The sequence below is a fragment of the Fukomys damarensis genome, unplaced genomic scaffold (genome assembly GCF_012274545.1).
Source record: "Fukomys damarensis isolate Sample0158 unplaced genomic scaffold, DMR_v1.0_HiC HiC_scaffold_18, whole genome shotgun sequence".
Classification (NCBI taxonomy): domain Eukaryota; kingdom Metazoa; phylum Chordata; class Mammalia; order Rodentia; family Bathyergidae; genus Fukomys; species Fukomys damarensis.
The window spans coordinates 36,129,848-36,156,044 of record NW_022900930.1 but is presented as its reverse complement, the minus strand read 5'-3'; the positions used below and the strand labels follow the sequence as shown (position 1 = coordinate 36,156,044).

The 26,197-nt window shown below is 35.1% G+C and overlaps 1 protein-coding gene and 1 long non-coding RNA gene across 7 annotated transcripts in view; both read right to left on the bottom strand.

The window, feature by feature from the left end:
• Positions 1 to 26,197, bottom strand: part of Spock3 (SPARC (osteonectin), cwcv and kazal like domains proteoglycan 3) — a 381,013-nt gene that overhangs the window by 353,587 nt on the left and 1,229 nt on the right. For 3 of the 6 annotated variants that reach the window (XM_010629857.3, XM_010629856.3, XM_033765453.1), the window contains exon 2: positions 25,662 to 25,850. In XM_010629857.3, coding sequence (XP_010628159.1) covers positions 25,662 to 25,850 — 189 coding nt within the window. The other 3 variants (XM_010629858.3, XM_010629859.3, XM_033765454.1) reach the window with 3 other exon arrangements.
• On the bottom strand, positions 11,609 to 25,623 carry LOC104866036. The gene is made up of 3 exons (XR_781323.2): positions 25,321 to 25,623; positions 12,024 to 12,123; positions 11,609 to 11,833 (listed from the first exon to the last, which is right to left on the bottom strand). It is a non-coding gene; the product is annotated as an uncharacterized LOC104866036 (long non-coding RNA).

The following is a 26,197-nucleotide window of genomic DNA, read 5'->3' as shown; positions in this document are numbered from 1 at the left end:
TTTGAAATAAGCTGGTGTATATATAAAGTTTGTACTTTTTGAAAACAAAACCCTGTTATGGTTGAAATTTAAAATGTCCCCCCAAAGTCTCAAGTGTTGTAACATGATTAGATCATGGACGTACAATGTACTTCAGTAGACTGACCGATTCATGAATTCAGTAGCTAAATATGCAGGGGGCAGTGGGTGCTGGGTGGAGTTGGGTACCTGGGGGCCTGCTATGGAACAGTGCATTTGGTCCCCAACTTTCCCTCCGCTTCACAGCTGCCATAGGGTGAGCAGGTTTCCCTCCTTTCTGTCACGCCACTTCTGCATTTAAATCTGCCAAACATGGACTGAACCCACTGAAACTGTGAGCCAAAATAAACCTCTCCTACTTTACAATGTAAGTGTTGGATATTTTGTCCCATTGATGGGAAAGTGACGAATTCAGAAAAATGGTACCAGGACTAGGGCCACTGAATTGACTATATTTGACCATGTTGTTTAAATACTTTGGAAATGGTTTGTGGAACTTTGGAAAGATTTGGAGATGCCTGGCTACGGTAGTCTTAAGCAAAGAGAAGTTGGAAGCAAAGATTGATGATATTCTGACTGTTGCTCAGAAAACCAAAATGCTGATTAAAAAGGCAGACAATAAAGTCCCGGCCCATGAATTTCAGTTGGGAATGAGGAATAAATCATAAATTGGAATACAGGTCAGGTGTGTTTCATTTTGGTAAAGAATTTATCTATATTTTATCCATGTCATAAACCTTTGTTTAATGCTAAAATTAACGGCAGTAGATTAATTGTTCTGGTTGAACAATTTTTTTCAGCTTTAATTGAGTTTATTGGTACATTTTAGGGATACAGTACAGTTACATTCATTGTTGGGATCTTGTACCTCTACATGACAAGTCTTGATTCTCATATTTTCCCCTTACCCCTTATCCCTCCCCCCCCTCCTCCCCTCCCCATCTACAAACACTTTATTTCCATCTTTTCATTATCTCACATTTTTTTCTGGTTGAACAATTTTAAAACAGCCCCATATTGTCATTGTGCCCATCTTTTCTCCTGCCCTGCCTTTGCTGGTGCTAGAACACAGATACGTAGACAGAGCTAGTGCAGCCATGATGAAACAGGAGATAATGACTCTTTCAAAGACAGGTAGACGAAAATAGGAAAAAGCCATGTCCCCTACAACTCTACCACTACCTAAAAATGTCCTGGGTGGATATGCTTGAGTTGTTATATGAGAGGGAAAGCATCCTGTAACTGCAATTCACTGATGGGGGAGGGGGTCTTGTTATAGCAGCTTAAGCTTTATCTTAATGAAAATATCTCTATAATATCTCTATAAATAAAAATGGTTAATTTATCAGCAAAAAGTTGTTTTCAATAACATAAAAAAGTTTTGATTTTTCAACTTTTTCAAAAGAACTACCCATCATAAACAGTACAACTGTGACGGTGTCCGGCAGACATGTAAGCTCCTTCGGTGATTTTTTTCTTATGTATGTTAGGGATAACCTTGCCATAGGTTAAGGATAGTGTACCCCGCCCCTATTGGAGGCTTTTTGCCCTCCACTTCACTACCCTGAATAAAATCTCCAGTCGGACCTCTAGGTGTGAGTGGCCTAGTTGTGTTGTTGTTGTTGTTGTTGTTGTTGTTGTTGTCTTTCCAGCTTTAATTGAGTTTATTGGTACATTTTAGGGATACAGTACAGTTACATTCCTTGTTGGGATCTTGTACCTTTACATGACAGGTCTTGTTTCTCATTTTTTCCCCTTGTCCCTGCCCTCCCTTCACCCTCTCCTCCCCTCCCCATCTACAAACACTTTATTTCCTTCATTTCATCATCACATTTTTTTCTTTTCCCTTATTACATTTCCCCTACCTATCCCACCTTCCCTACACCTTTAGCCCCTTTCTTCCCATTTCACAATGTTGGTAATCTTATTAGATCCAATAGAAATCCAGAGGATCATTAATATCTACTTTGAGAACCTGTACTCCAATAAAATGGAAAACACAGAAGAAATGGACAGATTTTTAGATAATTATGAATTACCAAAGTAGAACAAAGAAGATAAAAACATTTTAAACACACCAATTACAGTCAGTGAAATTGAAAATATAATTAAAAATTTACCCACAAAGTAAAGCCCAGGCCCTGATGGAGTCACAGCTGAATTTTGCAAGACATTTAGAGAAGAACTACTGTCATTACTCTTCAAACTTTTCAATGAAATTGAAAGGCAAGCTATACTTCCAAATTCATTCCTGGAAGCAAGTATCACTTTGATTCACAAACCAGGGAAAGACCCAACTAAAAAAGAGAACTACAGGCCAATCTCCTTAATGAATATAGATGCAAAAATCCTTAATAAGATACTAGCAAACAGAATACAGAGGATCATCAAGAAGATCATACATCCTGACCAAGTCGGATTTATTCCAGGGATGCAAGGGTGGCTCAACATATGTAAGTCAATAAATGTAATACATTATATTAACAAAGTCAAGGACAAAAACCATATGATCCTCTCAATAGATGCAGAAAAAGCATTTGACAAAATTCAACACCCATTCATGATGAAAACCCTGCAAAAAATTGGAATAGATGGTCTATATCTCAACTTAACAGAGTGGCCTAGTTGTTGAGCATCTCTGTTCCCTTTCAGTGTATAAATGTTCTGTGAAAGTTCACAAGTTTAATATTTGTAAGTCAGGGACTTACTGTATTTTAATCAATGATGACTATAATTCTGGTCCTAATATTTTCCAACTCCATCTCACTGTTCCCTTACCACTCATTGTTTATTTATGCAATTTTTAATTTCACGTAGTGAATGAACTTGCCAAGTCCTTCTCCACCACTATACTTTGCATGTGCAGATCCTGGCCAGCTATGGGTTTTTCCATTTATCCAAACAGGAAATTCAATTTATCCATCAAAACCCATGATTTGTGACTTCTGAGGCCTTTGCGGAATCACCTCTCATTAAAGATGTAATTTGTATGTGTTTATCTGATTTCCCATCATGATGCATTCTAATCACTTTCAACATGCCAATTTATTCAGCTATTCCAAGAATTTTTCATGAAGGAGATGGCCTTGTAGTGGGTGGAAGCTAAAAGGGACATATACATAAGTATTTTAAAATAAAGCAGCTTTCTCCTCATTCTTTTCATATATATTTTTTCTTTCAATGACTACTATAAATTTCACACATATAGTATTTTTAATGTGTGCTTTTAACAGAGTGGGACTTAGTCTTAAAGATTATTTGCTGATTATATATATTATTTAATCTTTTGATGCTTATAATTATCCTCTTATTTTCTCAAAGAACAAATATTTTTTTCATGTTATAGGTTGAGTAGTTTAGTCTTGCAAACGTCATGTCATTAGCTTTGGAGCAAACAGGTAAGTGTAAGTACACAGAATACTGTATATATTTTTTCTTTTAATTTAACATGATCATATTTCTGTTATTGAGCATATGCCAGATGTCACATATTTCAGACTAAATTACATTTAGTTATCCAACAATAAATGACTTTTAAAAATGTAACCTTGGTTATAAATTAAAGCAATGGTAGTTTTTGATGATGATAGAAATACTAAGTGACAATCTACATGTGTTGCATACTTAATATACAACTACCTAAAGCACAGATGAATTAATGCATAGTCCTTGAGCACACTGCGATGTAACAGTAACATCATTTCCTTTTTACAGAGTCAGAAAATATGAACAAATGATAATTTGCCAAAAGGGCCTTAGTAGTAAGACAGAGAGAGAGAGTAAGGCTTCAAACATAAGAAGTCTGGCTGCAAGATTACACTGAGGCTTAAGAATTTATTGCTTTTAAACCTTACTTCACAATCTTCAACAGCAAGATTATGTTGTATTGAACTAAATAAATGACATCTACACTGTGTTTATGAACTGAGATACAATCCCTTGGTGCTACTGTGTACTGAAGCATTTTCTAGTTTTACTTTCGTTGAATGAGTTTTGCTCAGCAGTCAGTCAGATCAATAACGTCAGACTTCGATTTTCCTAAAATGTTAATAATACAGAACTTCAGAAAAGATCTTTCAGAAGCAGGTGTCTACAACTCTAGGAGTTTCTGAATAATAGAATCTATGACTCTGTGAATAACAGATTCACTCTTATTTGATCAATAGCTTAGGAAACAGCACACATTAACACTCTTCCTTTTCTTATCTTGCGTGTTTCCAAAACTTTAGAAATGCTTTACTAATGCATGGCATTATTTATAGTCCAAGGAGCCCAACAGCCATGCTAGCTCCCATATATAACCTTTCTCATGGAAACATTACACTTCTGATACTCATTGTCTTTTTTTTTATTAGAAAATTGTCTTTAAGAAATAATTATTTTTACTAGATGGGATAGCAAATGTAAAATCATCTTTCTCTAAGTAGAAGGTAAATATTTGTGCATCTGATCTAATGAGCCAACTGATAACGATTATGTCAAAGAGCAAGTATTTTCACTGCTTATTCTGACTGCTGTGAATGGATTTTTAATGACCACTCATTAATAGAGATCGAATGCTAAGCACAAGCTCTGTTACTGAGGTACTCTCAGCTTTCACTGTATCTTAACAGACAACTTGTACATTTAATCAAATAAACTTTCCATATAATTTAAATTAAATGGTTTGTCTTTCTAATAAGGATTATTATTATTTTCCTATTAATTTCTTAACACATTTAACAAAAGTGAAATGAGCTAGGGCTGTGGTATACCACTGGAATCTCAGAAAGCTGTTAAAAGACTGTCAAGTTGCAGCCCAGCCTGGGAAACTTAGGAAAAATACTGTCTTAAAATTTTAAAAAGGCTGAAATTTATCTCAGAGCAAAGGCTTAGTTCAATGCTTAGTACCTTTAAAAAAAAAAAAAAAGAAAGAATAAAAGCACTTTGCCATTATTAAACCTACATATAATTTCAAAAATGTATTTCAGATGACAAGTTGGGGGATTATGAATGTTCAACTCTTCAAGAATAATTGAATAATTTACAGTGAGTTTTTATATTGAACAGTATAAACCATTGAAAATTATATGCACATATTAATTGTGGTTTTTAGAAGTTATAAAATGTGTTATTAGAATATTTGTTGCTTTCTATTTGGAGGATAAACAACAGCATAGAGTACCTGTAATCAATAGATCAATGGCCTTAAGCAATTTCCCTGTGGTAGGCTATGCAGACAACTATACAAAACAAGACCCAGTGAATTAGTATTTACTACATTGTTCAAGCTACTCTCTAATCGCCAGTGTAAAAATGCTAACTACATCCTCTTTAGACAAATCTCTGGTCTCTGCTTTCTATTCATCTTTTTACTTCATAATCTATAAAATAATCATAAGATTCACAGGATTTTTATGAACAGACAATGGATAACTAAGATAAATTCACTGCGTTTTTCTGGGCCTAGGGCATTGTAGTCTACATAATCTTCATTTTTTAATCTATACTATATATACTTTATTAAAAATTACTCTTTTATCCATGAACTATAATCAAAGTTCTGTATTTAATAAAATTTTGACTATTTTAACTTACACTGTTCTTCCTTCTATTCTTATTGCTTCAATAAGATCAAAAATTATACCTTAACAGTAAACCATTAGAGATGAATTGGCAAAAGAATCAACAAGCATCCCATTTCTTTGCCCATCAGATCATAGAACAGAAATCTCATTCAATTTAAAATCCACTTGTTGTCATTTCAAAATCAATAAAAGTACATTGTTTTTCAAATTGCTTACATAATGTCACTAGAAGGCTGTACTCAAAGTGCTGAAAGTCTTGACAAGGTCATATTTTAGAAAATTACAAATTTTTTTTCAAGAACATGACAAAACACAAATAAAATAACTATAGTCCAATTGCATTTAAGAACTACCATTGCCTACAAAGAAGATGCTGGGACAAAGTCTACGTCTAATCATCTTCCTCATTGTCCACTTACAGTGATTTTAATGCACTCACTCACTAACATGTATTTGTTATCATTTAGTTCTGCACAAATGATCTGGCATCAATATATGCTCACTGATTGCAAAAATAAATGGCAATTTCTCTTGTGGGTCTGACTTTCTCACTAGAGAAAAAGAGCTCTGCCCTCCTCCCATAGCTATTTAAAATAAACAGCCTCTCATATGTGAGTATGTCATATTTTTATTCGTGAAACAAAACTGTTTACATGTTTAATTTCTTCACGTGTTTGTACAAAGGCAGATGTAATTTTTAATTCACATTGTACTATCTGTGATATGATATTATAAAAGTAACGTTCCACAAAATTTAGAAATGTTAGACATGATTTCTTAAATTATGTATTGTGTTCATTTTCATTCACCAATATCTGATGCTATTTAGTGTTAAACCAAACAAAACAAAACACAAAGCTGTAACTGGAAGCAGAAATACTATTACCAGAAGTAGTCATTAAAATGTAGTAAAGGAAATAGAAGTATTTTTCTATTGCGGTGAATTTGAGTTAATAAAACATCACGGCTTTGATATAATTAAGTTCAGATGCCTTGTATGATTAATATCAGATTCGAAATAATTAAAATAACACATTTAATTTTTGAATATTTAGAATTTTACAAGAGCACTAAATATTAAATATCATGACTATAAAATAATGATTACAAAAATTGTAAACTTCATTGCAGTATTTCATCATATGTATTTGTTCATGTACTGCATTGTAACAAGGATGCATGACTTCAATAATTTTATTTTTTATTATGGCAAAATTTGAAACACTTTAATGCAACCCTATAAAATGCTATGGTATTACTCAAGTAATTGGAGTACATGATTTGATGTCAAATTGTTTCTCAAAGGCCACATTTATGCTTTTCATTTTATGTGTTTAGATGCAGGCTCTATTGAGCTAGTTGAAGATGTCTCCCAAGATGTAAGTTTAGAAAATGTTTTAAGAAGATAACAAATTATAACAGAGGGAAATCCTCCACTAGGTATTGATTTTTGTTTTCAGTACTGGATTTGTTATCAGTGCTATTTTTATTTAAAGAACAAAATATCAATAGTCATCATTTTATTACATAACTTTATAACATCTGTTACGAATCCAGCTGATTTTCCTTAGTCTTTTAGAGTCTCCAAATTTGAATGCATGTGATTATATTTTAAGCAAAACAGAAAAAATGCTTTTGTGAGAAATTAGTATTTTGATTGTTTTAGGATAACAAAAACCTGCAATTTATTGTAATTCAAAGAAGACTTCAAACTATGTAATAAAGCTGAGAATATTTGTCTTTTCAATAGGTGTTTGCCAAATGATTGTTTATAAAATTGTTTTCATTAAAATCAGGTTAAGAAGTTTCAACAGATGCTCTTCCAGAAAACATAAATTAGGTCTACAAATTTACTTTTATCAAAGCTTACAGAGAAAAAATAAATTAATCTGCATCTTAACAGTAATTCATCAATGTGTCCTCTTAAAGGACTCCTACTTTTAGAAAATTTGAGTTTAGACAAGAAGAGGTAGTGAAAACACTTTAAAGTTTCAGAATCTTGCTTTGGGATGGGTAAAGTCTGTGATGGCTTATGACAGGAACCCAGTGGCGTACTGTTGACATTTTCATAGTAATTATAGCTCAAAACTTGACTGCTCAGAAGAGCAAAAACGTGTTACATATGACACGTCGAATCTTTGCTAATATTCTTTTTTCTTCTATCAGAGCTTAAATTTGGTGCAAAAAGTAACAATGCTATAAAATAAATGAAGGTTTAAACACAAAAATTAATTTAAAAGCTTGGTTACAAATTAGGATTAATTTGTGCTCTATAAATAATATGCTTTACAATAAAAACTGCAAGAAAAACATAAGACTGAATTTTGTTTTACTAATGAAGAGACTTCTCCTAGGTCTTGAGATCTATATTCACTTCTATGCTTGATCAGAAGACTTGCAGTTACAACTGTATAGGAATTTGTTATGAATATTCCCTGCATACTGTTAAGAGTGAAAGGCACAGAGGTCTTAGAAACATGCCTCTTTCTACTGCTATTTCTGCCTTTCAGGAAGTGCTGGAGGGGTCACAAAAAAAGGGGGTTGCATTTAACTGTGAAAATCACGCAAGGGGTTGTGAAGGGTGAATATAAAATGGGCCATGAGAAATGAAAAGAATGTCAGGAAATAGCAGAATAAAGGCCTTCCATTATAGGGAAAGGGCTCACTGCAAGGCAGCTACAGAGAAAGAAAAAGGAAATACAGTAAGGATGGATGATAACCCCACATGATTGCTGTGAAGAATGAGTAAAAGAGAAACTCGGGATGCAAAAACAAGTATGGCTTGCAGGCAGGGAGTACAGAGCTACTAGACTTGGCAATTCACTGCTAAAAATCTGGATCAGAAGCACTGGTAAGATTTGTCTGTCATCAGAAAGATCCTGGCTACCTACCATACAGGTCCCACTGTGGAATTATCTTCCTGAATTTGCCAATATCCAAATCTGGCCCTCAACCATAAAGGTTTAGAAACTTGTTTCTGTGGGCACAATACACATGTCAAAAGTATAGTACATTCTGTCCCTGAGGCTAAGCTACTCTAAAATCAGAATTTTTTGAATGAACATGGAATTAGAAAAAGGAATTATTTTGACCTCCACATGTTATGTAGAGCTATAGACCAGCCTTGGAACAAATCACTCGCATTCCTAGGTACTGCCAAAGCTTCCCTAGCTGAATTATTTTCCTTTGTTTTATTTCAGACTCCTCGTGATAAGCTGTCTTCCTCTAAGCATATGTTACAGAATTCTAAAGCTTATATTAACCCTACCAGACTAAGGAGTCGTTATACTCTCCCTTTAACATGACGGTGCACATCGATGAACTGGGTCAGTAGGTAACTATTGCAATGTCTCCACCAAAGGCGACCCTATTCACGAGAGTTTGGAAAGCTACTGATTCGCATTTATATGAGGTCATATGGTGCAATAAACTAAAGGGTGAAGGACACGTTTTGAACAGAAGAACAAGATGAGAGATACAATTTGGGGGAAATCAACTGATCAATAAGACATTTAGATGCTTACCAGCAGGAAAAAGCTAGAAAGCATAAAGGTCATCTATTAAATTAGCACACTAAGCAATATCAATATCAATATCACTCAAGGAAGTGAAGAATCTTGGACTTTACAAAGTTGCAAAGACCCTGACAAAACTTAAAAGTGATTAGACCAGGAACAGCTGGAAAAACAAGCACCCAAGATACCTTCAATAAGAAATTTCCTGTAATAGTCAGAACGTTGACAAAATCATTACAAAATTTAAAGATACTGTCTCTAGAGATAACTACACTGCATAATTTACTTTTAACCATATTTTAAATAATTACAGCCGAAAACCTTGAATTCTCTGAACACAGTATATATTTTGTGTAAGCAAACATTTTCTAGAAAAAGTAATCATAGCTGAATATTTCTACCCCAAAATGCTGAAAGAGTTTTGTTCCAAATTGTCAGCTTTAGAAATGAATCAGTTTAATAAATGTAGAAACACTTATAATTTAGAAGTAAACACTCAAATTTGAATAACAGCATTACAGGGAACTCTTTAAGATCATAACTTAGAAATTAGTTTTTTTACTATATGTTTGAAGTGCCTTATTTCAGTTATAATTTGTTAAACTGTTAAAAAAATTTAATGTCTTCAAGTGAGGTAAAATTTGTTGCTGCTTTGTTTGCTTTTTATTAAAGAATTTGAATTCCAAAGCAAACTCCAGAAGTTAAAACTAATTTGAGAGTCCTACAGTCAGTTCATTTTATTTATAAATTTCAATTAAGATTATAATATAAATTATAATGTAAACTATGATAGGCAATTAAGTTGGACAGAAATTATTATACACTCAGAGAAGGACTGTGCTCTCAAGGAAGTCAACCAAAAAACAAACAAATAAACAAACAAACACAAAGCCATCAGCATTGTGCCTCGAGGCACATCTGAAGAAAACCAGATAAAGATGCAATGGCTAGACCTACAAGCCTCCTATAAGGATAAACAGTAACTTGGAATTAAACTATAATCACCCAGGAAGTCCAGATGAGCGTCAGTTGCCCAGGTGGATGACCAAAGCATTCAAACCCATTCCTTCCCTAAAATGCCTTTGTGCTTTCCATGCACCCTTGCTGTAATGACTCAGTTCCCTATTGAACCAATATTAATTAAGCAGCTACATCTGTAAACCTGTAGGTTGACTGTAGTTTGACCCACATTGTACCCAACTGTGCCTTTGCTGTATAAATTACCCCTAACAAAGGACCTCAGTGATAACCCACTTTTGGGACTCCCTCCTATCTCTCAAGAGCTCTTCCTCAATAAATCTTTCCTATTCTTGACCTATTCTTGTTACTTATGAGTTATTCTTTGGTTTGGGGGGACATGAACTCAGCACATCTAGAAAATTGGGAGTTATAATTCTTCTATATAAAAAATACACAAACATACTACTAAATTTGCACAACATATACTCTATGATAATATGTTCTTTATATATCTTATTTTAGTTTCTGTGCAATTTAGTCAACTTTTTAAAAATTTGTTAAGCTTCTTGGCACATTTTAGGTATACATCATGCTGACATTCATCACTGGGAATTTGTACCTTTACACGATATGTCTTGGTTCTCATATTCTTCCCCATTCCCCTGCCCTCCTTTAAACCTTTCCACCCCTTTACAAAGACTTTGTTTCTATTTCTTCCTTTTCTCATATTTATTCCTTTCCCTTCTTTCCTTTCCCCTATCCTCTCACTTCACCTTCCCCCTTTGGAACTTTTCTTCCTATTTCACATTATCTATTACACATTTTGATGCTTGTTTACACTTTCAGTCCTGTGCTGGGTATCTTCCCAAAATAATTAAAGGAATAATACCATAGTAATATATGTGCACCCATGTTTCTAGCCAATATTTATGTAAGTAAAAAATAACAACTTTGGGAGTCTGTATTCCAAAAATGCATGCTATAAACATATGCTTAAATATCACACTGAACCCTGTTAATATGTACAATTTATAGAAATTATAACAGTACAATAATAAATGTATAATTTATGTAAACATCTTAAAGATATATTTTCACTGAATAGCTAAATGTGACATTAATATTGCTACATTCCTATGAAAATTGAATTTGAAATTTTACTGTGCCCTCTAGGAAAAAGTACCTTAAATATATAGTTTCATTCATAAAAATAATAAACCCACAAACCACAAGACAGAAGAGTTTTCATTCAACAAAAAAATAAACTGTCAGTCTAAGGTTGGGTATATACCTATTTGTACAGTGTTCACCTAGCATTCTAGAGGCCCTGGGTTCAAACTACAATGATATTGAAAAAAAAAAAGAAGTCAGTCTAGTCCAACAACAAAAACATGAAAATTACATTGTCTTCTCTTAGGTGAGTAGATTACCCAGACATTAGCATGCCTGAGGGACAACGAGGATTCAAAATAGTATGTTTTGCCAGGTACAGTTAAATGAAGAAATAAACAACTCAGTGTATAATACATTTATAATCATTTATTAGGCCTCAGACTCCAATACACAAAGCTTCTATTTCCAGAAAAGACTTACAACATTCCTAGCTGTCAAAGACTACAGAGCAGTGATACCAGAAAGGAGGTTTCTTAAAAATCTTCCCATCTTGGACTGAGACCTTTTTTCCTAAGTTCCTTTACATTGGGGTGCAGGAATGGGGTGAGGTATTCACTGATTGAACATAACAAGGAAGGCATTCCACAATTCCAGATTAACCTGTAAAAAATGTCCACAGCATCACAGTTACCATAGTTACAAGTCTTAAATGTATCAAAAGAGGCTCAAAGTACTTGATAGGGATATCTGCATGGCACTGCCTGGCTTAGTGCTTGAAAACAGACACCTTTATAAATCTGCTTTACAATAAATTCTACCTGTACTCTGCAAGGCCCCTTATGTGCCTTACCTTAATTTCTCCCATGAAAATGCAAATGGCCTGAGGAACAAGGGCCAGTTCCTCAAGTGTCCAGTCTGGCTTGCTGGTGTCATTTTTCCAAGGTCAGTTACTAAAGACAAACATGTTTTTTCAGTTACACATCAAGAAATCATTAAGATACTTATCACAAAATTTTTTTTCCAGTACTGGAGATTGAATCTAGGGCCTTCTTGATTTGAGATAGAATTTCATTAAATTTCTAAATTGACCTGGCAAAGCTCAAACTTGGAATTCTGCTTCTGATTCCAAGAGTGGTGGTACTGTGGGCATGAACCATCATCATACATGAAAACAAATAATTTATTTTTGTGCACTCCAAGAAAACAGGTCTGGCACTAAGGAAACATTAAAGTTATTTAGAAACACGTAGCCGAATCAATCAGAATGGAGTGAATTACTATTAGCTCAACAATGATATTGTGTTAATGGTACAATTAACATCCAAGCTCTTCTGTAGGCAAACTTTAGGTCTGTCTTTGCTTTTATCATCTTTGGGGCTTTCTTTACTCTCTCCACAATTCATATATCAGAGTCAACAGCATATTTACATAAAGGGGCATTGATTCCAAGAATAAACACAAAGCTTTTGGCAATGAAATCCAAGTGGTTTTTAGCTACTTAGAAGAAACTAAGCAGTTGTAAACTTCGATTTCTAGATCTCAATCAATGGTCTACTCCTTATGGTTTTCAATCACATGGAGAATTACGTATACTGCACATTCAAAAAATTCTTCTTTCAAATGTATTTTACTCTTTAAAGATGATGGGGGATGTCTTTTCCTACCGTAATTACTAATCTGTTATCTGAATTAAACATGCCAGCCCCCTTTGACAGTTTTACTTTGTTTCTAAAAGTTTCACTGAGAAAAATCTGTAGATTTAAGAGAAAATTGTCAATTTAGAAATAAATGGTTTAAGTGATATTAACATTAACAAGCCAAGTTGGCATGTTGAATGAGTGAGGAATTCTGCAGATAATGTTGCTAAATGCTTTGACTTATGTAAAAATTGTGTTTGTGTTTGGGTACCTTCAAATTCCACAGGTTCTAAACTAGCCTTCCCCTAGTATCAGCATGGTGTGTGCCTTTAATTCACACCACATCAGTAAGTATAATAGTCCCTTAAAACTATAAAGTGTAAAACATCTCAACTGAAAGAAATTACATTTTACCTCAAAGAAAAATTTCTCAGGTAATACTAGGTTGATGCTGTTGATACAGTGTTCCGGAAGAATCTTGCCCCAGGGAATGTTCCCTTTAGATGAAGATGACCGCCTCAGGGACATTTGAGAATATCAGATGCTGCCAAGGGCATCTAGAAATCCTTACCAGGAGACCAGGAGGCTGCCTATCATTTTATGCTATACTGTAGGCCATGAAACGCCTATAAATATTCCCTGATCTTCCAAAACTGATTCTTTAGCAGATGCTAATAACGAGAGCCAAGGTAATTAGCAAGTTCTTATTTCAGAGTATCCTGTCTACAATACCCTATGTAAATATTTTGAAAGTCACAAGTAGACTGGTGATAGAAAAGTAAAAATGAGCTATGATTAAGGAACTATAAATTACTATATTTAGGACATCTATCTAGTGAGTATTTTACTACATTCAGGAATACAATGCTCAGTAATGTTGAATACATCTGGAGAAAATTGTTGCTGCACTGTTGCTTCCTCTCCTTCTTTTGTTCTTGCTAAATGGGTTTTCTTTATATTAAGAATCAAAAATTTAGAGAATTATCTGGTAAACTCAATTCAAAAGCTTACAATTAATTAAAAGAATTGTTATAAATTTTATCAAAGAATATCCCATATAACTGTTTTTCATATAAACACTTAGTATAAAAACTGAGAAATAAATTAACCCAGTAATGCTTAGCATTAGTAAAAATAAAATACAAACATCATTTAATTTTAACTCGTTCTATATTTGAGTATCAATTAATTTTCCTCTTTTGTCACAAAATTCCAAAATAGAGAATATAAAATAGAGAATCATATTCAATGATTAAGATGTTTAGTAGCTGCTTAAAATTTAAGTCAGAGAGGTTTTCAATATATATTCACATGACAAAAGTATTTTAGAAACAATATATTTCAAATAATCATATTAATATTTAATGTTCTTAAAAAACATTATACCACCTTTTGACATGTCACAAGGTAAACTAAGTTACCTACTCTGGGTAGAAATTGGTAAGCTTTTTCAGGACTCATTTAACACTGATAACTTAGATTGCATGTGTGTTGCTTGATTATATGTTATAATTTATGAATTAGAATCTCAATGAAGCAAAAAATTCTATTTTTCTTTCTCATTTTTACTTATTTTGAAAATGTGGATGGAGGGAGAATCAAAGTCTCTTTAACAACAAAAACCTAAAAGCCCATAACTATAGTAATTGGAAGTTAGGTACAGTTGTGCCTACCAGTGCCCCAAAATGGTATAAGTCAAACAACTACATGTACATATTAGCATTCCTTTTTATAGCCATTCTTGCTAACTTAAGATATTCATAACTGCACTATGGTAACAAAATAGTCACGGATAAAAATGCCAATAATATACTCATATAAATGTGGTGTCCCTGTAGGGATAAATATCTTCAAACAGTATGTGATGTGCAATTACTAAATTTTGTAAGACTAATGAAGGAAAACCTACCAGACGTATTCTCTCATAACCTCAAGATGAACTTGTCAAATTAAAGAAAGATCATTGTGGTTCTGTATACAAGACAATAAATTTTCATTCCAAATCTTTTCAGATAAAAAAATAGGAACAATTCAGCTATTTAAATGATCTAAGGATAACATTTAAAAATTTGGAAGCCTGTTTGAGTTTCCTACAGTAAATCACTCAAAGCAGTCAATTATATGTAAGGAAACAAACAAATATGATTTTTAGAGAATGAAGCTCAAATATCATTAATCTTGAGTAGGTTCATTAAGTTTGTTGAGACTCATTGTCTTCCTTTACACAAGAGGATTAATTATGTCTACTTTTTAAGTGGATAAAAGATTTTACTGAAACGAAAAAAAAATCAAATTAATGGGGAAAGAACTTCAATGGACGTTTCTCCAGAGATGATATATAAATGGCTAACAAGCATAGGACAGAGTGCTAGACATTACTAATGAATAGGAAAACATAAATCAAAATCACAATGCTTCATCACTGCATAAAACAGTAAAATGGCTTGATCACAAAAGCAGAAAATAAGGTGGAGAAACTGGAACCTAGCTTACAATTGCTGAGAATGTGAAACGGTGCGACCACTATGGAAAAGACACAATTCCTAAAAAGAACTGAAGGTAGAATTACTATGAAATCCAGAGTTTCCACTTCCAGTATATATTCAAAAAGAATTGAAAATGGGATCATTCAGTATTTATTAGACACAGCAGCCAAGAGGCAGAAGTAACCCAAGTATCTATCAATCAATGATTGGAAAATTGTAGTATATACATAACAGTAGAATAAAATCTCATCTTTAAAAAGAAGGAAATCCTGTCACATGCCACAGCATGGATGAACCTTGAGTACCTTCTACTAAGGGAAATAAACTGATTAGAAAACACATATACGGCATTATTCCATTCTTATGGGATATCTAAAGCTAAATCCATACAAACATAAAGTAGAATGGTGATTTCCAGGGTCTGGAAGGAAGGTGAAATATATATTGCTTACCATATAATAGACACTCCAAATGGTATTTTATAGGCCAAAAGGCCCTGTGATTAAAGAGAAGGACTCTAGAGCCCAAATACCACTCTGCAGGGTTTCCCAACTTAAAACAGTTCAATTACAAACTTTCAACCTTATGAGGAATTGAAAGCAAAACCCAGTCAGGAGAAACTGTACTTAGAATTTGATCTTCTCCTAGGCTAGCAGTATGACACTTTCTATCATGCTGGGCAGCAGGAACAGCTGCAGTGACACAGTCACAAGGGAAACAACTAACACTCTGCACCACACGAGCTTGCTATACTGAGAAGTTTTGCAGAGTAAGTGGAATGAACACATTTTTGACTCAGGGTATTTTTGACTCATGATGGGTTTATCGTGATGGAATCTGAGCACTGGTCAGAAAGCATATGTATTAGAGAGTGTTCTGACTACTACCGCGTGGCCTTGGGCCTCAGTTTCCTACCTACAGAGTGGATTAATAATCACACATTCCTTACAGGGCCATTACTAATTAATGCATTTTAAAAAGTATAATACTACTGTCTTGTAATATGCTCTATTAAAGTGGTTGCTACCTTATTATAAATTTCCACTCAAGACTGTTATTAATTAATATTTTACCTCATTTGAAAAGTTTATTGCCATTATCTTTTATAGTCACTGTGAATAAAACTTTGAATACCAATTTATATTTAAAACACAGATAATCTATGCATTAATTTATTTGAAACTTGTCGGATTACATTAACAATCATTAAATGATTTAAATATTCTAACCATTTCCAATTATACTTTCCAATAAAGTGGTATTTACTTAATAAATTGACCCTCTACTCTCTACCATCTTCATTTTTATCATTTTATTTATAGTTATATATTTATAATTATGCATATATATATTTTAAACCAATTTAAAGATTTTTATATTGACATAATTACCGCCATTAGCTACTTTTCAGAAAATAAAACAAGTAGAGGCCAGCCATTATAAAAAAATAACCTGGAAAGGTTAAAATGTAATTTGTATTACTCTGTGTATTCAAAAATATAGGTAATTGTGGCATATTATTGCTCAGATACTGTAATAATTAGCTTAAAATAGGCAAATCAGCATGCTGATAATTCTGAAAATCCGCACTGAAAAGAATGTTATATAAAAGGACACAGTAAACATACCTGCCCCTTGCTGCTTAACCATGTATACAAAATACCAACACACATTATAATTTATTTTCTAAATTATCTTAATATTAAAACCCAACACCAAATGCAAAAATGTAACAAAGTAATATGATTACAGATTGGGGTCACTGCAAGGTGCCTAGATTTTTTTCATGTTGAAATAGTATATATAACATATCATTTTTCTAATGTTGAATTTTATTTAACTATTCTTCTTTTATAATAAGAGGGATAACATGAGCCAAAATTATTAAAATCAAAAAGATATGCATGAAAAGAAAGGATTTTATCTCATAAAAACCTTAAAGATTATCATTATTAGCAAACATATTTAAAAACTATCAAATTTGCCAATGAAATAGCATAGTGCTATTTCTGAAGGAAGGAATAAAAATTATATTAGGTAATCCTTAATAGAAAATATGCTATATTTGTTTAAAAGCAGCAAATACCATTTCTGGTTAGGGCCATTATTTCCTTAGTAAAGGAAATAGCTTGTTACCAAGAAACGGAAGGCCAGATGACTTCCGGGGGGAAAATATTGGGAAAAGCATACATATTTTGCAAGAAATTACATGATTTCAGAGGCAAAGTGGTCTTACAGAGACTATTTATCTATCTTTTTAAAAAATATTGGATATATGTATACTTTATCATTGTTGTTAAGTATATAAATAATATTTTACACAAAATGTATAGCCCCACTTGCAAAATAATGCTATTAATACAAAAGAAGGAAAGATAAATGCAAACTATTTTTTTCCCTCAGCAAGTAGTTATTATAAAATCCTGATAGACAAACCATGCAATTCACCATCGCTCTGCCATACAGGTGAGGAGCTCAAGCACTCGAGCTGTCAGCCATCTGCAATGTCAAGTAACAAAATCTATAGTGCAAAGTATTCAAGGCAGGTCTGGCAAATCTGACTTATTGCACTTTCTATTTTCTAACTGTCCCAGAGACACTAGTGCCAAAAAGATTATCCTCTGCTTCCAAGACTAAGAGCTACTAAAACCTAACTGGCAGCGAAAGCATCATTTAAGGTAATATTTTATCATTTCTATTATATTAGTATCATGCACATATACTAGCATTATTTTACTATCATACTATTACATCGCACTACTGATATTTTCCTTTTTTTTTTCAGAATCAGAGGAGATACAGCCTTGGCTGCAAGAGAGTATCTTGTCATTCAAGTAAGGGCTCTAAAATAAATTCTAATTTCCATCTCTTCTACCATTGGTGATTAATGCTACATGTGAAAACATTCTGGACGCTCAGCTAAAAAATATTCCCCTTAAATATGCTAAGTGATTTCATAAAAAGAAAACAGGACTGGTCATTAGCTTCACTGTGATAAACTATTGGACACTGTACTTTGGTTGTGATCAATCAGTCTTTCTTCTTAGTAGCACACTACTTGTTAAACTCCCACATGGGCAACCTCGTGTATCACACTTTCCAATTTTGCTCTGGCCCGTGCTGCTCAGCCTATATTTCATGGCTCAGAAGATAGATGGACAACACAGAGCTAGGGTGGAACATACTTCAAGCAAAGCAAACAACTCATAGGTAAAAAATTTTTATCAATAGGCTTAGTAATTGAAAATACATTCAAGAAATAGTAGGCCATTAACAGGACATGATCATATAGTAGATACTAATATTTTTCCCTGGCCCAGGTATTACCTCTTTCTTTTACTTTTAATCTTTCCCTGTTAGAGATGAAATTTCCTAGAATTCTTTGTAGCTAGGTCTAGCCATGTAAGTAAGTTCAGGTCAGTGAGAAACATGTAGTAGTCGTGTGACTATTTTCATGTTTAATTCTGGAACAAGTATCTTTCTCAGAAATGCCTTCTTCTAGATAGAAAATGGCCATTTATGGAGGACCCTGCTAGAAGAACCAAACCTGGAAGCCTAACTCTAAACATACTCTAAGAGGGGTGTGTGTGTGTGTGTGTGTGTGTGTGTGTGTGTGTGTGTGTGTTTCTGGGGATCAAATCCAGGGCCTTCCTCACACTTGCTAAATGTTGCACTTCTGAGCTACTACTCCAGCTCTACACATACTTCTTGATGGTTATGTGGTTGGGAAATCAATTTTATCTTAATAAAGGTACTTGGATTTTATAGCATCTCTTTCTGATTCAAGATATCCTTATTGGCAGAAACTTAAACTATCTCTGACTAATCCACTAGAAATTACAAAGGAGGCAGAAGTGAAAGAAATAAAGCTGGACTGCCTGTGGAATATTGGGGTTCGGCCATATCATCCCTCATTGAAGTTTAGTGATAGAAGAAAGATAGTGGTGTCTGATGGTCCTCCATAGGCAGTAAAAATACTTAAAGGTTTTAGAGCAACAAATAGAAACTGTATGGAAAGCCCTGGATGACTTGACGAAGAAAGTGCCAAGAGCCACATTATTATCAACCACTGTGAACTATTCTAAAACTGAACCTGACAGTTTTGGCCTAGCATTTCCATTCTTGGTGGATATTTAAGCACGTAGGACTAAAGGAGTTCAGTTCATGAAACTTTACATTTTATAATAACTAAATTTTTATTTAAATTGCAACTGGATTGGAAGGGAATCAGAAATGGAGTAGGTCAAGGAAGAAGTATCAAAGACACGAAATATAGTATTTCTTCCTTTATGTTTTTTCTAATGCTAACTCTGAACTAGCTGTTGTACTAATGCTAGCACCAAGAAAGAGGAGAAAGGATTAAAGGATTTTCATAAATAGGAAAAGACATGTAACTATTCCAAGAGCTTTAGGAGTTGGATGGTGTGTCTGCAAGATTTAAAGATCAGCCTTTAAAAGCGAGTACATAAAATAAAATAAAACTGTGACCCAGATCATGAAATCATGAAAACCAAAATTGAATAACACAAAATGTCACTCTGAGTCAGAATCATGAGATCTAAAAGCACCCAATCCAGTAGTCTTACTGTAAGAATAGAAAATAAATGCTTTAAATCAGCTCTTCACGTCCCTTCTGCGTATGTAGCTTTAAAAAATTTAAGTATACAATATAAAGTGAGCTAACATCCTATAAGAAGCAAGAAAGTACACTGTGGCCACAAGTGTAAATGAGATCATCTTCGCAAATCATGAGATGTAGAAATCTTAAACAGGAAAACAAAAACAAAAACAAAAAACACACCAATATGTCTTATATTGCTGGCTTTTAACTTGATACTTTACAATAATAAATGTATGCATAAGTAATATATATGCTACATCTATAGTGTATGTACACATACATATATATAATACCTATAATTGCCTTGTCAAGTTCTTTTATCTATTTGAACACACTAATATTTTGATTATTTGAAGACACAAATGTAGAGTATATTTGTACTACATGTACATCTACGCATTGATCTTTCATGCATATATAAACATATATAATATACATACAGAGACAGTAATATATTTCTATACTTTTCTATTAATTCACCAGAAGTTATAAGAGATAAAGAAATAAAAGTACTACTTGCTTCTTTATACTTTTTGTTAGGGTGAACCTATGGGAGACCGGCTAAACATTATCATCAATTCAGACTTCCTTCTGCTAATATAATACCATCTCTTCCCAAAACACCTCTCCAGAAACTAGCAGGTCAGTGGAGACTCCCTGACCTGTCTTCCTTTATCATGTGATGCCTGCCCTAACAAACCAATCTGAACCCCTGCATGTTGTGTGGTAGTGCTATTGACAGAGTTAAGAGATAAGGATGTAGAGGTAAAGACGCAATCAAGGCACAACTAGGACTCACATGACAAGGACAGGAATCCAGGAGCTCTTGGCTCTCCAGTTACTAACTGGCCCCCGAATTGTCAAAGACTAGTTAATGCTTCTCTTAAGAAGTCAGTTACCTCCCTCTGGAGGAATCCTCCTCGGACTTAAAAAAGATGAGTAACAGCCCAATATGAATACTACTGCATTGACCTGCAAACATGTATACTAAATATTACACATTAATATATGATATTTTACTACATATTACATATCATATATTTTATATGTATAATGGGCAAAGGCTTGTAAAGAATAAATACTGTGCCTATAATCATAAAAAAGACACAAAGAAAAACACCCAGGAAGATGAACTGTGAAACATTCCTGAGGAAACCCTATGTTCCTGTCCTTATAAAGATTTCCACAGTGACAAATACTGTTTTATAATGTGAAATAATGAAAACGTGCATTTTCATAAAAACTGAGAAAGTATTCTTGAGGGGAGAGAGTAGGAGTCTACTGAGTTCAGTTTATCTAAATTATTAATAATCCTTTAATGTTACTTTTGATATATATTGTTGAAACAGACAACAGTATAACTGCTACCTCCTACTGAGGCAGCACAGAGGAGCGCTCCTGCTTCCTTCTAAGTGCATGCCTGCAACTCAAGAAATGCAACCAGGACACAAAGTCCACCCTAAAAATAAGAAAAAAGACATGTTTAGTTTTCAGTGTTTTAACTGTAATGTCTTATAGCCATAGAAACAAACTGTTATATTTACTTTTAATAACAGTGACATTTGATAAGCTCTGAGCGATCCTCTCGTTCCTGTGGCCCACTACGCTGTCAGGAAATGCCCTTAACTATGAGCTCTCTTAACTATTATCGCCCCCACTTAACTGTTCACCGAAGTATCTCCACTCAGATGAAAGATGGAAATTAAAGCTTAGAAAGGGCTTCTTACTAGTCAGTATCACCAAATCCACTGTTCTTATGAAGTCAAATTATAACTGGAATGTGTCTGAGAGAATTCAATCTGTATGTGACAGTTTTACAATGTATTTATCGTTGGACTAACACTAAAAAATTTAAATGCTAAAAATGCTAAAACCTTAATTAACTTATAAAATTATTTTTAAGTTAAGGTGCAGGATTTTACTCTTGTTTTCGTGTATCTACAGATTATTAACAATCACTTAAGGAACACATGTAAATTGAAGTTGACTATGGTAACCATTTCTTGAAACACAAAATGAGCCCCAGTTGTTTTCACTGGAGAATAAATATAATCTAGAATTTTAAGTTTAATTTTCATGGTAAAATGTTGATTTCATTATGTTATTTATTAAAATTAGTATAGCTATCACCACTACTTTTGCTAGAAATTCATTGTACTGCTTTGAATGTACACTCTTTGAGGGCTTCTCATATTTTACCTTTCCTCTCATTCTTAATGAGTTCATGTACTTCCGTGAAATCAATAATATATAAGGCCGATGATTATGTTACATCATGCATTACCAATTAAATCACTAAATTTCAAGTTCTATTCTCATTTATTATATGATCAACTGTATGGTTTAATTGGATTTATAAAATATAGATGGTTGAAATACGTAATGCATGCACCATGTGGTATGTTTTAGTTTCTTCATAAGAATTCTGATTCCCAAATCTCCAAATACATATGCAAGAAAGCAATGAGACTACTTTATATTACTGATCTGGGAGAATATATTGGTGCTCCCACTTTTCTCCCATTGGGAACTCTTGAGTTCTTCATTTTATCATTAGCCAGCAGTGCAAGAAAAATAAAGTAATGCCACTAGTGTATTTACTAAACATATCCCATTACTGAGAAGGTTTGGGAGATATCTATTATTATGATTATTGTTATTATTATTATTAATTTTTGATATTGTAGCTTGAACCCAGGGCCTCATTCATGTTAACATTTGTTCTACCACTGAGTTAAACCCCCACCCCCCTTTTCATCCTCACCTCATATAATTATACTCTGAATATAACACAGTGGCTCTATTATACTTATTTTTTAAATGTGAAACTTCCACAATTTTATTTGGAGAAGCACTGCTAGTATACAGTGCTCCAAATTATCTGAAGCTTCTTTTTTGTTAGTATTTACTCATGGTAAGCTTGTCTTTGCTTTTATTATTTCCTTGATTTATACTGAGTCAACGTGTCAGCAGGGCAGTGGTTTGCACATTCATCGACTCTCTCAAAAACCTTCCTATCAGTTACTCTCTCATAGCACTTCCTATCCGTGCTTCTTGTCCCTAAAACTTTATGATAAACAAATACATGTACACATTCATATTAAATATGAAAATAAACATTTACTTTTAGATTATTCAATTAAAATAATCATGACTTGTGTGTTTTCACATACTGTTCAATAGTTTTCAAATATAATTCAAAAGAAGACAAATTTAAAGATGTCACTTACAAAATAATATTAATTCTGTAGAACAGTCATTCACAAGAAAGGATTAATGCTGTAATTAGTTATGCTGAAGCATCACAAAGGTTTTTTTTCCTAAATGACATTAACTATATTTTAATGGATGCAAAGCATGTAACAAAGTACTTCCATTAAATTGTTTCTGCAAAAACAGATTCAGACTTCCTTGTTTCTTTGCCATCATATAAACTGAGTATGTAAGGCTATTTCAGGTATAAATGTTCATACAGAAGCTTTAAAGGCAGATTCAGATATGACACTCTTATTTGAAACAAGACCTTATAATTGCGTGTGTGCAGCCAAAAAATGAACTTTATAAAAAGTCCTGAAAATGAAGAAAAGTTAAGCTAATGATTCCTCCAAAAGGAAAAGATAGAAACAGCAGTGGAGTGGAGGATCTAAATAAAAATCCTGCTTTATTCATTCTGAGTTATGATTTGCGAAGCCATGCTGTCAGTGAACATTTTATCGCGTCAATAACGAGCAACAGGTGGTTAAAGGGAGAGACTGAGACTGCGTATCTTTCTCATCCCTTCCAGACATCATTTTCCCAAAACTGTAGCTGTCTTACTGAAATAGCAATTCTAAAACCTCATATAAGATAAATTACCATTATATTCTTACCTACTGCGTGCACTTCCAAATAGGTACTAGCTCAAAATATCTCAATAAATCCCTTATGTGGATTTATATACAACTTTGATGGGCTTTCCCTTGAGCGCACATAAGAATGCTGGAAAACACTATAGAAATAAAATAACCCATCTCTACAGAAGTTGGCTGCACTAATTTGAGGATGATTGTCCTGCAGTGGGCATTCGGGCTTGGCATGATAGTTTAAATCAAAAGCATTCAAACTGAGCAAGGTAGGCTGCTAAGCATTCCATAAACAATTAAATTAAGAGAACACTATTATACAAGATAGAAAATATACTTCAATGAAGGCCAAACTTCATTAAAACACATTAGAGCATCTACTACATAAATAAATGTAAGAACATTAAATATTGTTCAAGTACTGATGATATTTATCTTATTTTTAATTAAATGAGGACATGATAATCAGAAATTCTCTCCACATTCATAACTACCTCACTTGCTTCCTTACTTTTTAAATTGGATTTAATATGATTATAAACTTAAATTATGTGTGCAGTTCGCGTTTCTGAATCTTCATGTAGCAATGCAATGTCTGAGCTTTGTCCACAAAGCAGGATAGATCATGGCTTCCATTAAGTAATACCAGTATCATTTTTTAAATCTTATCTGTAAGCCCAGGCTCAACTAGCTATACCTAAATTTAAAGTCAAATGCCCTTTTATTCGGAATCTCTGTGTGGGATTTGGCCTATCAAGTACTTGATAGGGGTGGCTGAGAGCAAGGGGTAAGGGAGCCCAGATGAAAACTAACCCAAGCTTCCAGTTATTTTCCTAAATCGTGACAAGAGTCAGCTGATGAGAGAAGTTAACTCATCTCTGCACAGAGCACTGCAGATGGCCTCCACAGAATCCTCTCAAAAGTCACAGGAAGGGTTGCCAATATGCCTGTGAATCACTCTCGCTCCCTAAAGGCTGGCTGGAGGCGGTAAAGGGCAGTCAGCGCGGCCTCCTCGCCGGGCACAGCCAAGTTGACAGTGTCTGCGCGACCGGAGAACTGCGCTCTGGACGAAGCCACTCTCACCCGGCTCCACTCAGATCAAAGGGAGGAAAAAAAAAATGTCTAGCAGTCCTGGCCTCTAGCTCCAAGCAAATGAATGTCCGGTGTCTTCAAAACTGGCTCCCTCTTAACCCAACTCTCCGAGGGCATCTACACTTCAACATTTCCACCGCTTTCACCTGCAGAGATCCCGGCACCCTGCCATCGTCCAGCACCTTAGATTTTACAGGGATGCTTAATTTTGGAGAAGACGTAACCAAATGCATGGCAAACACGCTCTACATTAAAGTGAGCGCTGAGGCACAAATCAAGATGAGCAATTTTATGTAATCAGGAGCAGTTCAACTTCTGCCGACTGGTGCCGCCAAACAACCTCCCCCTTTGGAGAGCGGGCATTTATAAATCTTACATCTTCCTGCCTCCTCCCTCAAATTCCTTAATGGACCATTAGCGACGGGATCGATCCTAGTTACTTTAGTAACAACACAACGCACAGGCACACCTGCTGTGTTTACCAGTGCCAGGAACACCATTCAAAAGTTGAGAAGGCAGAGCCAGCACTTTGCAAATCTTTGGGGTTCGGGGAATGGGGAGAAGGGGAGAGAGGGAGGGGCCACAGTGGGAACCCGGTGTGACCCGAACTTCTGCGCGTCCACCAAAGCCAGTCGTCCGCTGCCCCAGCCCGGAGGTGGGCGGCGGAACCGCTAAGTTCTCAGCGGCGGCGCTGCGCAGCTCGGAACCCCCAGATCCGTTTCCCGGCTCGCTCCACCCTTCCCGGCCACTGTGACCCCTCGCCTCGGAGCTGAGCGCGCGCGCCTGGGGATGCGAGTGAGCAGCACTTACGTCTCGGAATTTGTTCCACTGTCCGACTTCCTTGTCGTACTGAGAGACTGTGGTGAGCCATTGTTTATCATCCAGAAAATTACCGCCGTCCGACCGCCCCCCGGCCGCAGCCACTGCCGCGGCGGCTGCGAGAGCCTGGCTGCACCAAGCGGCTGCACACACACACAATACGGCCGGCACCGTGAGCATCTGGAAACAGAGACACGGCCGGGTTGGAAGGGGGCAGGCAGGGGCAGAGAAGGGGCACGGAGACCCGGCGTCCCTGGAAGACATGCATCGGCAGCGACGGAAGTAGAGGGAGGCAGGGACGAGCAGGAACGGGGGTGTCTCCTCCCCCGGGCTTCGCCCCCAACCCCGCACTCACGCGCACGCAGACCCGAGGGAGGAGAGCGGGGACGCGGCAGGAAGCCCGGGGCGCAGCACCCTCAGCGAGCTCAGCAAGGACCCGCTCCTTGGCACATCACCTTGTGCGCCGGCTCTGCGCTCGCAGCTCCTGCTGGAAATGCAGCCCAGCTCTGCCAACTCCCCGCTCGCAG